At 49.0% G+C, this 13,237-nt stretch overlaps 1 protein-coding gene across 1 annotated transcript in view; it reads right to left on the minus strand.

The window, feature by feature from the left end:
- LOC139266173 (gamma-aminobutyric acid receptor subunit alpha-3-like) overlaps positions 1-13,237 on the minus strand; it is a 232,825-nt gene that overhangs the window by 184,375 nt on the left and 35,213 nt on the right. The window contains exon 3 of the mRNA XM_070884006.1: positions 10,798-10,865. Within this exon, the coding sequence (XP_070740107.1) occupies positions 10,798-10,865 (68 nt within the window). The remainder of the gene's footprint in view (positions 1-10,797; positions 10,866-13,237) is intronic.

A 13,237-nucleotide genomic window follows, 5' to 3' on the forward strand; every position in this document is an offset into this window, starting at 1 on the left:
CATTTGTAATGATTTGTGTCGTCAACTCATTTACTTTATTTCGAATGCTGCGTGCGTTTAGGTAGAGTATTTTAATATTAATTTTTAACAATGATTTTTAGTTTTGTCCCCTCCTGCATCCCCCTTATGTTCATACATATTGTCCCTTCCTATCACCTTGTGGTTTACTCTTACCCCAGTGCTACTCTGCTCTGTTGTCTCCTGCCTTTTGCATTCTTTCTTGGGATCCTGTTCATCTGAGCTCTCACCCACTCTAACTAGCTCAGAGCCCTCTCCTGGGTTCCGAATACTCCTCACATTGAGGCATCGAGCTTTCAGGCTTGCCTTTTTATTACACTTGGACCCTTTAGAATTTTGCTGTACAGCAGCCCTTTTTATTTTTTGCCTTGGGTTTCTCTGCCCTCCACTTTTACTCATCTCCTTTTTGTCTTTTGCTTCTGTCTCCATTTTGTTTCCCTCTGTCTCCCTGCATTGGTTCCCATCCCCCTGCCATATTAGTTTAACTCCTCCCCAACAGCACTAGCAAACACTCCACCTGGGATATTGGTTCCGGTCCTGCCCAGGTGCAGACCGTCCGGTTTGTGCTGGTCCCACCTCCCCCAGAACCGGTTCCAATGCCCTAGGAATTTGAATCCCTCCCTGCTGCACCACTGCTCAAGCCACGTATTCATCTGAGCTATCCTGCGATTCCTACTCTGACTAGCACGTGGCACTGGTAGCAATCCCGAGATTACTACTTTTGAGGTCCTACTTTTTAATTTAGCTCCTAGCTCCTTAAATTCGTCCGTCGGACCTCATCCCGTTTTTTACCTATATCATTGGTACCAATATGCACCACGACAACTGGCTGTTCACCCTCCCTTTTCAGAATGTCCTGCACCCGCGCCGAGACATCCTTGACCCTTGCACAAGGGAGGCAACATACCATCCTGGAGTCTCGGTTGCAGCCACAGAAACGCCTATCTATTCCCCTTACAATTGAATCCTCTTTCACTATTGCTCTCCCACTCTTTTTCCTGCCCTCCTGAGCAGCAGAGCCCGCCACGGTGCCATGAACTTGGCTGCTGCTGCTCTCCCCTGATGAGTCATCCCCCTCAACAGTACCCAAAGCGGTGTATCTGTTTTGCAGGGGGATGACCACAGGGGACCCCTGCACTCCCTTCCTCGCACTGCTCTTCCTGTTGGTCTTCCATTCCCTATCCGGCTGTGTACCCTTTACCTGCGGCAAGACCAACTCGCTACACGTGCTATTCACGTCATTCTCAGCATCGTGGAAGCTCCAGAGTGAATCCACCCTCAGCTCCAGTGCCGCAATGCGGTTTGTCAGGTGCTGCAGCCGGACACACTTCCCGCACACGTAGTCGTCAGGGACACCGGAAGCGTCCCTGATTTCCCACATAGTACAGGAGGAGCATAACACGTGTCCGAGCTGTCCTGTCATAACTTAACTCCTAGATTAACTTAATTTGGCAACAACAATGCAAAATGTTACTTACTGAAATAGAAAAGAAAAAGAAAAACTACTTACCAATCACCAGTCAATCACTTACCCGCTTGGCTGTGACGTCACCTTTCGATTTCTTTTACTTTTTTGCCTTCTGACCCCGCTGCAGCTGCACCGGTATGCCTCTCGCCGACCCTGGACTCGCGCTGCTCCGAGCTCCCGCTTCCTCGACCGACTGCTCGAACTGCCCGACTCCCGCTGGCCTTTATAGGCCTCTTGCCGACCCTGGACTCGCGCTGCTCCGAGCTCCCGCTTCCTCGACTGACTGCTCGAACTGCCCGACTTCCGCTGGCCTTTATAGGCCTCTCGCCGAGCCCGGACTCGCGCTGCTCCAAGCTCCCACCTCCTCGACTGACTGCTCGAACTGCCCGACTCCCGCTGGCCTTTATAGGCCTCTCACCGACCCCGGACTCGCGCTGCTCCAAGCTCCCGCACATTGCATTAAGACGTCAATCAACTTGACATTTCAGGACTTTTGGCAGCGAGCCAATCATGGGCTAACAACATATCAATTGAGCCAATAAGGTCAAAAGGGGCGACGTCACGATTATAAATTGATCCAGGATAAGTACAGCCATTTTTTGCCATGTGTTTCAGAAAGACAAAGGACCTGGCATAAAGCCAGCAGTTTGTTGCAGCTGCCAGAATAAAGTTATGTTAAACTATCACCGGAGTTCGCATCTCATTCAAAATTAAGAGATCTAACACCCTACATGCGGTACTGCGCAAGGGAGATGACTGGGTATGGGGGAATTCACAAGAGGTTGCCTTTAAGAAAGCCAGAAACTTATTGTGTTCTAACAAACTGCTTGCCCTGTATAACCATGTAAACGATTACTGTTAGCTTGCGATGCATCGTCATAGGGGGTCAAGTGTGTGTTACAACAGGCTAATGAATCGGGGATTTTACAACCGGTTGCGTATACATCCAGGAGTTTATCCAAGGCCGAAAGGGCCTACAGCATGATTGAAAAAGAGGCTCTGGTCTGCGTTTACAGGGTAAAAAAATTGCACCAGTACTTATTTGGCCTCAAATTCGAGCATGAAACTGACCACAAGCCACTCAAATCGCTATTCTCGGAGAGCAAAGGGATTAACACCAATGCCTCTGCCCGCATCCAAAGATGGGCGCTCACGCTGTCGGCATACAACTATGTAATCCGCCACAGACCGGGCACAGAGAACTGCGCAGATGCTCTCAGTCAGCTGCCGTTGCCCACCACTGGGGTGGAAATGGCACAGCCAGCTGACTTGCTCATGGTCATGGAGGCATTTGAGAACAAGAAGTCCCCGTTACGGCTCGCCAGATCAGGACCTGGACCAGCCAGGATCCTTTACTGTCCTTGGTAAAAAACTGTGTCCACCATGGGAGCCGGTTCGGTGTCCCAGTGGAGATGCAGGAAGCGATTAAACCATTCCACAGACGCAAAAATGAGCTGTCCGTGCAGGCGGACTCTCTATTGTGGGGCAATCACGTGGTCTTGCCCAAGAAAGGCAGAGACACATTTATTTGCGAACTGCACAGCAGCCACCCAGGACATTGTAATGATGAAAGCCATAGCCAGATCTCACGTGTGGTGGTCCGGCATCGACTCAGATTTAGAATCATGCGTGCGCCAGTGCAACACTTGCTCTCAGCTGAGCAATGCACACAGAGAGGCACCGCTAAGTTTGTGGTCATGGCCCTCCAAACCGTGGTCGAGGGTCCACGTAGACTATGCGGGCCCATTCCGAGGCAAAATGTTTTTGGTTGTTGTGGACGCTTACTCAAAATGGATCGAATGTGCAATAATGTCTGTAAGCACGTCCACGGCCACCATTGAAAGCCTACGAGCCATGTTTACCATGTACGGCTTGCCAGAAGTCCTAGTCAGCGACAATGGGCCGTGCTTTACCAGTGCTGAATTCAAGGAATTCATTACCCGCAACGGGATTAAACATGTCACATCTGCCCCATTCAAGCCCACATCCAACGGCCAGGCAGAACGGGCAGTTCAGACCATCAAGCAAAGCTTGAAATGTGTGTCGGAAGGCTCCCTGCAGACGCAGCTGTCCCGAGTACTGCTCAGCTACTGCACCAGACCCCATTCACTCACCGGGATTTCCCCAGCTGAGCTGCTCATGAAAAGAGCACTTAAAACAAGGCTCTCTCTTGTCCACCCTGATCTCCATGATCACGCGGCATCAACAAAGTGTGTACCATGACCGCGCAAATTTGTCACGCGATATTGCGATCAATGATCCCGTGTTTGTGCTCAATTATGGACATGGTCCCAAATGGCTCGCTGGCATGGTCACAGCCAAAGAGGGGAGTAAGGTATTTCAGGTTAAACTGACCAATGGACAAACGCACAGAAAACATTTGGACCAAATCAAATTGCGGTTCACCAACAGCTACGAGCAACCCGAAGAGGACACCACAAACTTTGACCTTCCAACACACACACAAGTGGCAACTGACATCACAGTTGACCATGAAACCGAGCTGATCATCCCCAGCAGCCCAGCAAGGCCCGCTGCCCAACGGCCCAGTGAAGAACTGACCAACCCACCCACACCCGCATTTGTACCGAGACGATCGACAAGGGACTGCAAAGCTCCAGATCGTCTCACCTTGTAAATAAGTGGTACTGTTGACTTCACGGGGGAGTGATGTTATATATTTAACCCTTTGAAACCTGCATCATACCTGACCACCGGAGGGCCCACCTGTTGGAATCCCAAGGGATCCCAGCATCCCTTGGGAGTACAGTATATAAGCAGGCTTCCCACGAGGTACCTACACTCTGGAATTGTAATAAAGGAGCTAAGGTCACACTTGCTCATTACACACAGTACTCAGTCTGACCATTTATTATGAGTGTAACAATTACATTGTGAAAAAATGACTTTTATTGTGGCCACGGTGAAATTCTAGTTCCGGACATGAACTTGTAACATGAAGAAAATTGAATGTTTAGTGTAATTAATGTGACTGAAGTTGTGCTAAGTTTCGGATCTAAGAAGATGAGATCAGTACAAGACACTTTGGTTGTACGGGAATATGGGGGCTGCTCAGAAGATGGAGCACCCTTTGTGATTGACAGCGGTGAGAAAAACATCAACAGGAGCAAAACACAGGAACGATCAGAGGATCTACTTCCATCGCTATGGAAACAATTTGGAGCGAAACCAACTACTAAAGAGTTGATAATGTAAGGAGCATTGGACATCACTCCACTACTAAACAGGAATAAATGATTTAACAAAAATTGGGCTTTAATCTGAGACATTTGTTGGTGCATCGCCAGGGAAAACCGACTCTTTTTAAACAGAGATGAAGAAACTAAAATGCTGTCTTCCCTGACAGGAACTGTCATGTTATAAATGATTTCTGCTTGTTTTAACAGATTTTCAATTCTTACAAAAATGTGTGAAAAATTGGAAGTCAAAGTGGACGAAGATTTATTTGCCAGAGTTAATTTTATTAGGATCAGGGGGAGATATTTGGCCGGGCCTCAGTCAGGGCATTGGTCAGAATCGAGCGAGGAGCTGAAGGTGGCGCAGAAACTGCCGTTCTACACCTGACTTGGGGTGGGCGCTAACTAAAGTTCAGTCACTAAATTTTGCACACCAATTGCGCACGCGCTGTGCTGTGTGTAAACCTTGCACTGACTGTGACTGAGACTCACACACCGTGCTGTGTGTAAACCTTGCACTGATTGTGACTCACACACCGTGCTGTGTGTAAACCTTGCACTGACTGTGACTGAGACTCACGCACCGTGCTGTGTGTAAACCTTGCACTGACTGTGACTGAGACTCACGCACCGTGCTGTGTGTAAACCTTGCACTGACTGTGACTGAGACTCACACACCGTGCTGTGTGTAAACCTTGCACTGACTGTGACTGAGACTCACACACCGTGCTGTGTGTAAACCTTGCACTGACTGTGACTGAGACTCACACACCGTGCTGTGTGTAAACCTTGCACTGACTGTGACTGAGACTCACACACCGTGCTGTGTGTAAACCTTGCACTGACTGTGACTGAGACTCACGCACCGTGCTGTGTGTAAACCTTGCACTGATTGTGACTGAGACTCACGCACCGTGCTGTGTGTAAACCTTGCACTGACTGTGACTGAGACTCACATACCGTGCTGTGTGTAAACCTTGCACTGATTGTGACTCACACACCGTGCTGTGTGTCAACCTTGCACTGACTGTGACTGAGACTCACACACCGTGCTGTGTGTAAACCTTGCACTGACTGTGACTGAGACTCACGCACCGTGCTGTGTGTAAACCTTGCACAGACTGTGACTGAGACTCACACACCGTGCTGTGTGTAAACCTTGCACTGACTGTGACTGAGACTCACACACCGTGCTGTGTGTAAACCTTGCACTGATTGTGACTCACACACCGTGCTGTGTGTCAACCTTGCACTGACTGTGACTGAGACTCAAACACCGTGCTGTGTGCAAACCTTGCACTGATTGTGACTGAGACTCACACACCGTGCTGTGTGTAAACCTTGCACTGACTGTGACTGAGACTCACGCACCATGCTGTGTGTAAACCTTGCACTGACTGTGACTGAGACTCACACACCGTGCTGTGTGTAAACCTTGCACTGACTGTGACTGAGACTCACGCACCGTGCTGTGTGTAAACCTTGCACTGATTGTGACTGAGACTCACGCACCGTGCTGTGTGTAAACCTTGCACTGAATGTGACTGAGACTCACACACCGTGCTGTGTGTAAACCTTGCACTGACTGTGACTGAGACTCACACCGTGCTGTGTGTAAACCTTGCACTGACTGTGACTGAGACTCACACACCGTGCTGTGTGTAAACCTTGCACTGACTGTGACTGAGACTCACACCGTGCTGTGTGTAAACCTTGCACTGATTGTGACTGAGACTCACACACCGTGCTGTGTGTAAACCTTGCACTGACTGTGACTGAGACTCACACACCGTGCTGTGTGTAAACCTTGCACTGACTGTGACTGAGACTCACACACCGTGCTGTGTGTAAACCTTGCACTGATTGTGACTGAGACTCACACACCGTGCTGTGTGTAAACCTTGCACTGACTGTGCCTGAGACTCACACCGTGCTGTGTGTAAACCTTGCACTGATTGTGACTGAGACTCACACACTGTGCTGTGTGTAATTTTTCCACTGACTGTGACTGAGACTCACGCACTGTGCTGTGTGTAAACCTTGCACTGACTGTGACCTCCGAGGGAAGCGCTTCCTCGTCCCTTTAAGCAACCACCAGTTAACGTCTCTGCCAGCCTGTACCCATTGTTTTCCCAGATGGTGTTATTGGCGGGCACTCAATGAGGCGGCTGCACTGAATTTACCGACCGGGGCACAAGCGTCCGGAATACCTCAGGAGCAGAGCAATCGTCAGCAGCCGGGCGCTACTGGTCTGTGCCCCCGGGGAGCCGGTAATGAATTTCGATCGGGGCGCTAAACACTGTCGGTAACCTCTTACAATCCCATAAACGCCCCCTCTGGCCGCTGACTGAGCCGTTAGGCAACCGGAAATCCAAAGACTTTGGAAAAATAAAGTAAAATGGCTTTTCATACAACAAAGTTTCTTTAAATTTACTTGAAAGCTGCGTAATGCAGGTTGCCCTGGCTGTACTGGTTACACTATTTGCACTGGTTGCATTGGCTTCACTGGTTGCACTGACTGCACTGGCTGCAATGTTTGCACTAGTTGCATTGGCTGCACTGGTTGCATTGGCTGCGCTGGCTGCAATGTTTGCGCTGGTTGCATTGGCTGCACTGGTTGCATTGGCTGCACTGGCTGCAATGTTTGCACTAGTTGCATTGGCTGCACTGGTTGCACTGGCTGCACTGGCTGCAATGTTTGCACTAGTTGCATTGGCTGCACTGGTTGCACTGGCTGCAATATTTGCACTGTTTGCATTGGCTGCACTGGTTGCACTGGCTGCACTGGTTGCAATATTTGCACTGTTTGCATTGGCTGCATTGGTTGCACTGGTTGCACTGGCTGCAATATTTGCACTGTTTGCATTGGCTGCACTGGTTGCACTGGCTGTACTGGTTGCATTGGCTGCACTGGTTGCGCTGGCTGCAGTGGCTACGCAGGCTGCAGTGTTTGGGAGGGTTCTTAACGAATACTTTGCATCTGTTTTCACGAAAGAAAGGGGAAATGCAGGTACTGTTATCGAGGAGAAGTGTGCTGTTCTGGCTGAAATAAACATAGTGAGAGAGGAAGTATTAAGGGGTTTAGCAGCTTTGAAAGTAGATAAGTCCCCAGGCCCGGATGAAATGCATTCCAGGCTGTTGAGTGAAGTAAAAAAGGAAATAGCAGAGGCCTTGACCATCATTTTCCAGTCCTCTTTGGATTTGGGCATGGCGTCGGAGGATTGGAGGAATGTACCCTTGTTTAAGAAGGGAGAAAGGGATAGGCCGAGTAATTACAGGCCTGTCAGCCTAACCTCAGTGGTGGGAAAATTATTGGTAAAAATCCTGAAAGACAGGATAAATCTGCATTTGGGTAGGCAAGGATTAATTAAGGACAGTCAGCATGGATTTGTTAAGGGAAGATCGTGTCTGACGAATCTGATTGAAGTTTTTGAGGAGGTATCCGAGAGGGTTGATGAGGGTAGTGCATACGATGTAGTATATATGAACTTTAGCAAGGCATTTGATAAGGTCTCTCATGGCAGACTGGTCATGAAGGTTAAAGTCCATGGGATACAGGGCAAAGTGGAAAGTTGGATCCAAAATTGGCCTGGAGGCAGGAAGCAAAGGGTTATGGTTGATGGATGTTTTTGTGACTGGAAGGATGTTTCCAGTGGGGTTCCGCAGGGCTCAGTACTGGGTCCCTTGCTTTTTGTGGGATATATCAATGATTTAGATTTGAATATAGGGAGTATGATTAAGAAGTTAGCAGATGACACTAAAATTGGCTGTGTGGTTGATAATGAAGAGGAAAGTCATGGGCTGCAGGAGGATATCAATCTACTGGTCAGGTGGGCAGAGCAGTGGCAAATGGAATTTAATTCAGAGAAATGTGAGGTAATGCACTTTGGGAGGGCTAATAAGGAAAGGGTATACACATTAAGCGGTAGGCCACTTAATAGTGTAGATGAACAAAGGGACCTTGGAGTGCTTGTCCACAGATCCCTGAAAGTAGCAGGCCAGTTGGATAAGGTGGTTAAGAAGGCATACAGAATGCTTGCCTTTATTGGCCAAGGCGTAGAATATAAGAGCAGGGAGGCTATGCTTAAACTGTATAATACTTTGGTTAGGCCATAACTGGAGTACTGATTACAGTTCTGGTCGCCGTATTATAGGAAGGACCTGATTGCACTGGAGAGGGTGCAAAGGAGATTTACTAGAATGCTGCCTGGATTGGAGAATCTTAGTTATGAGGACAGATTGGAAAGGCTGGGTTTGTTCTCATTGGAACAGAGGAGGTTGAGAGTAGATCTCATTGAAGTGTACAAAATATTGAGGACATAATGGAGAGTACGGGTCTATTTCCATTGGTGGAGGGGGCTATTACGAGGGGCCATAGTTTTAAGGTGGTTGGTGGAAGGTTTAGAGGGGATTTGAGGGGGAGCTTCTTTATGCAGAGGGTTGTGGGGATCTGGAACTCACTGCCTGGAAGAGTGGCGGATGCAGAAACCCTCACCACTTTTAAGAGATGGTTGGATGGGCACTTAAAGTGCAGTAACCTGGACTAGTTTCGATCACCTGGATGGGTCAGAGAGGAATTTTCCCAGATTTTTTCTCCCTAAATTGGCCTGGGTTTTTATCTGGTTTTTGCCTCTCCCAGGAGATCACATGGCTCAGGTTGGGGTGGAGTGTAGAATGTTTCAGTATAAGGGATGTCGCAGTTGTGGTGAGGCGGACTGGTTGGGCTGGCTGCTCTTTGCCTTTCCGTCATTGTTCATATGTTCATATGTAACCTTCAGGGCTCTGACCTAGGGCTGTGTGGCTCTTTGTCGGCCTGCGCGGACATGATGGGCCGAAATGGCCTCCTTCTGCACTGTACATTATTATGTTTCTATGTTTTTATGGTTTCACTGGCTGCGCTAGCTGCACTGGTTGCACTGGCTACACTGGTTACACTGGCTGCACTGGCGGCATTAGTTGCACTGGTGGCACGGGCTGCATGGGCTGCAGTAGCTGCACTGATTGCACTGTTTGGACTGGCTACACTAGCTGCACGGGTGGCATTGGCGGCACCGGCTGCACTGGTTGCACTGGCTGCACTGGCTGCACTTGCCGCACTGGTTGCACTGGCTGCACCGGCTGCACTTGCCGCACTGGTTGACTGGCTGCACTGGTTGCATGGGCTGCATGGGCTGCACCGGTTGCACGGGCTGCACTGGTTGCATTGGCTGCACGGGCTGCACTGTCTGCACTGGTTGCACTGTCTGTACTGGCTGCATGGGCTGCACTGGTTGCATTGGTTGCACTGGCTGCAATGGTTGCATGGGCTGCACTGGTTGCACTGTCTGCACTAGCTGCACGGGCTGCACTGGTTGTGTCTGCCCACATTTCACAGCACAGATGTTATGCCCTGCCACAGGCAGCTGATTGAAATTGTTCCGGTATCACATTAACTCTGCTTTTATCTTCACTGAGCAACAGCTTTGGCATTGCTGTATGTAAACTTAAATCATGTATTGTTACATTTGAAGTTTCTTAATTAGAGTGGATATTTCCCCGCCATGTCAGACAGAAATCAGGAATTGACAAACGCATGCTGTGCAATGAACCCATTGGGCTCTCAAGAAGAGTCACACTGTTTTATCTGTCTTTCTGGTAAAAACAGGTGACCATGGACTTTGGGACCGCGTCAGTGGTGATGACGCAGGTTTATCAAGAGTAGTAATAGTCTCAGGATACAGGGTTGGCTATTTAGGAATGAAATGAGGAGGAATTTCTTCACTGAAAGGATTGTGAATCTTTGGAATTCGCTACCCCAGAGGGCTGTGAATTCTCAGTCATTGAGTATATTCAAAACTCAGATCGATAGATTTTTGGACTCTAAGGGAATCGAGGGATATGGGGATAGAACAGGAAAGTGCAGTTCAGGTAGAAGATCAGCCATGATCTGATTGAATGGCGGAGCAGGCTCAATGTGCTGATGTTCGCACCCCCCTCTTACCGTCCACTGAGACCCAGACCCCCAACGTCTGAACCCCTTCACATTATGCACTGAGACCCAGACTGCCATCTCCTCTGCCTCCCCACCCCACACAGCCCAGTGAGACTCACACTGCATCTTCTCACCCCACTCACCATGTCCGTGTCAGACACTGGCCCAAAACTCGTGACATAGATGTCTGTTTTTACTTCAGTCACACTCTCTGTGAAAAAACAAAGGAGAAAGGTTTTAAAAGTAAGATGTGATTGTCACACACCCTCTGTTAACATTAACAGCGTCAGTCGATGAGAGACGGGCTATTATTCCGATCAAAGTTCCACACAGCCCAGTGCAGCAACTATAGAACGACAAACAGATGGTTCTGCCTGGCAACAGAGCATCCAATAGATAGTACAGGGCAGATTCAACCCCGTGCAGCCTTAACCAATACAGCCCTGTTATTGCACAATGTCCCCTATATCAGGACAGCCCTGTTATTACACAGTCCCCTATATCCATACAGTCCTGTTATTGCACACAGTGTCCCCTATATCAGTACAGTCCTGTTATTCCACTCTTTGTCCCCTGTATCAGTACAATCCTGTTGTTACACACAGTGTCACCTCTATCAGTACAGTCCTGTTATTGCACACCCGGGCTGGAATCTCCCCAGCCCTGCGAGTGCGGGATTGGAGGCCGTGATTGACAGCGAGTCAGGATCTCGCGTTGAACCCGCCTCCGTGTGAGCGGGACAGGTAATTAAGCTCAGTAAAAGGTACTTAAATGCTAGTTAGGAGGCCTAAAGTCAAGCACTTACAATATGACCAACCTTTTGATGGGTTTGCCGTCCCTTGGGTTTCACACCAGGTAAATGTGTCGGGTTTCAGTGACTCTCTACTACTTTGGCTAGTCGACAGCTGCAGAAGTGGTATAAAAGCTACCATTTCACAGCTGTTCACTTTCCAATGTCAGAAGTTGAAGAACTCAGGACTTGGAAGATACTTTGAGCTGTATGCACTTTGGAAGTGTTTGCAGTGAACTCTCTATTCACTGTCACCTCCTTGGAGCAATCTCTGTCACCATTGACAGATCGCTTCTGTCATCTCAACCTCACCTGCCATCTATTCCAGCAGCATCGATGCCCTTGAAATATCTCACCTTGGTCCTCAGAATCCCACCGCGATCATCCCCAACACCAGCAGCACCAGACACACCAGCAGCACCAACAACAACGCCAAACTTCTCCGCAATCACCTGATGCTGCACAGGACACAGGGCATCAGCACCCGACCATGTTGCTGCCTGGGAGGCCAGGGATGGCCTCACCATGGCCACATTTACTTCACTTCACACTGTGCACCCTGGCTGCCACATGATGTGCCAGGTTGGTACCACTCCACACCAGCACCATAAAGCATCCCTGCAATGCCCAAGCCATTCCTTTCACACTCCTCACCATTGTGGGAAGTACCGTTATGTCTCACCATTCACTGCAACTCACTAAGCCACTTCCAATGGTGCCCACAAATCTGTCCAAGAACATAAAGTGCTGAAAATAAAGATTTCAATGTTTGACAACACATCAACATTAACAATACATCAACATTGGCTAAAGGACCCAAGTGCCTATCCTTGTATGTTGTTAGTTGGTATGATTGGTTGAGTGTGAGGGTGGCTAGTTAGATGGGGAATAGAGAGAGAGAGGGATGGGTGGAGTGCAAGGTAAGTTGGTGTGAGTAAGGATATGCAGGGGTAGGGTAGGGAAGGCAGAGTGATGGGAATGTGATGAGTGGCACAGTGTGAGTTGAGTGTGGCTTTGCAGTAACGTTTCATGATCCAGAGATCATTAAATGATTTGCGCCACTGCAGCCTGGTCCTCCTGACCACATCCCTGCTCGTGCCCTCCTGTGCAATGTGCAACCAGGCTACGTTGGTGTCCTGGGGAGGTCTCTTCCGTCCATGGGAAGGGAAGAGGACCTCCCTGTGTGTTGTGACATATAAACATGTGGAGGGAGTGATGGAAAGCCTGAGTGCAGTCGTGCCCCTCTGTGCAATGTTTGTCAGTGTTTGCAGCACCTCAATGCTGCAAAAGACTGACAGCACAACTGTCAACAAAAAGTTGGGCATGGTCCCTTTAAGCAAACCGGCTGATGATGCATCATCAGATGATGTCATCAGACCCTCAGGGCAGGCTTAACCAGTCCCAGCCACGCAAGATTGAAGGGAGAGGATGGGCTGCACATCGGAGCAGATTTTCCAGTGCCAGTGCCGCCCGCATCGAACTCGCCTCCGTTAGCGAAATTCCGGCCTCTGTCCCCTATATTAGGATATCCCTGTTATTGCACAGTTTGTCCCCTTCCCTGTTATTGAAAAGTTTGACCCCTATATCAGGATATCCCTGGTATTGCGCAGTTTGTCCCCTATATCAGGGTACCCCTGTTATTGCACAAACCTCTGTCCCCTATTCCAGTACGTCCCTGTTATTACACTGAGTGACCCCGATATCAGTACACTGAGTAACCCCTATATCAGTACACTGAGTAACCCCTATATCAGTACACTCAGTAACCCCTATATCAGTACACTCAGTGACCC

This window comes from Pristiophorus japonicus, chromosome 6 (assembly GCF_044704955.1).
Source record: "Pristiophorus japonicus isolate sPriJap1 chromosome 6, sPriJap1.hap1, whole genome shotgun sequence".
Taxonomy (NCBI): domain Eukaryota; kingdom Metazoa; phylum Chordata; class Chondrichthyes; family Pristiophoridae; genus Pristiophorus; species Pristiophorus japonicus.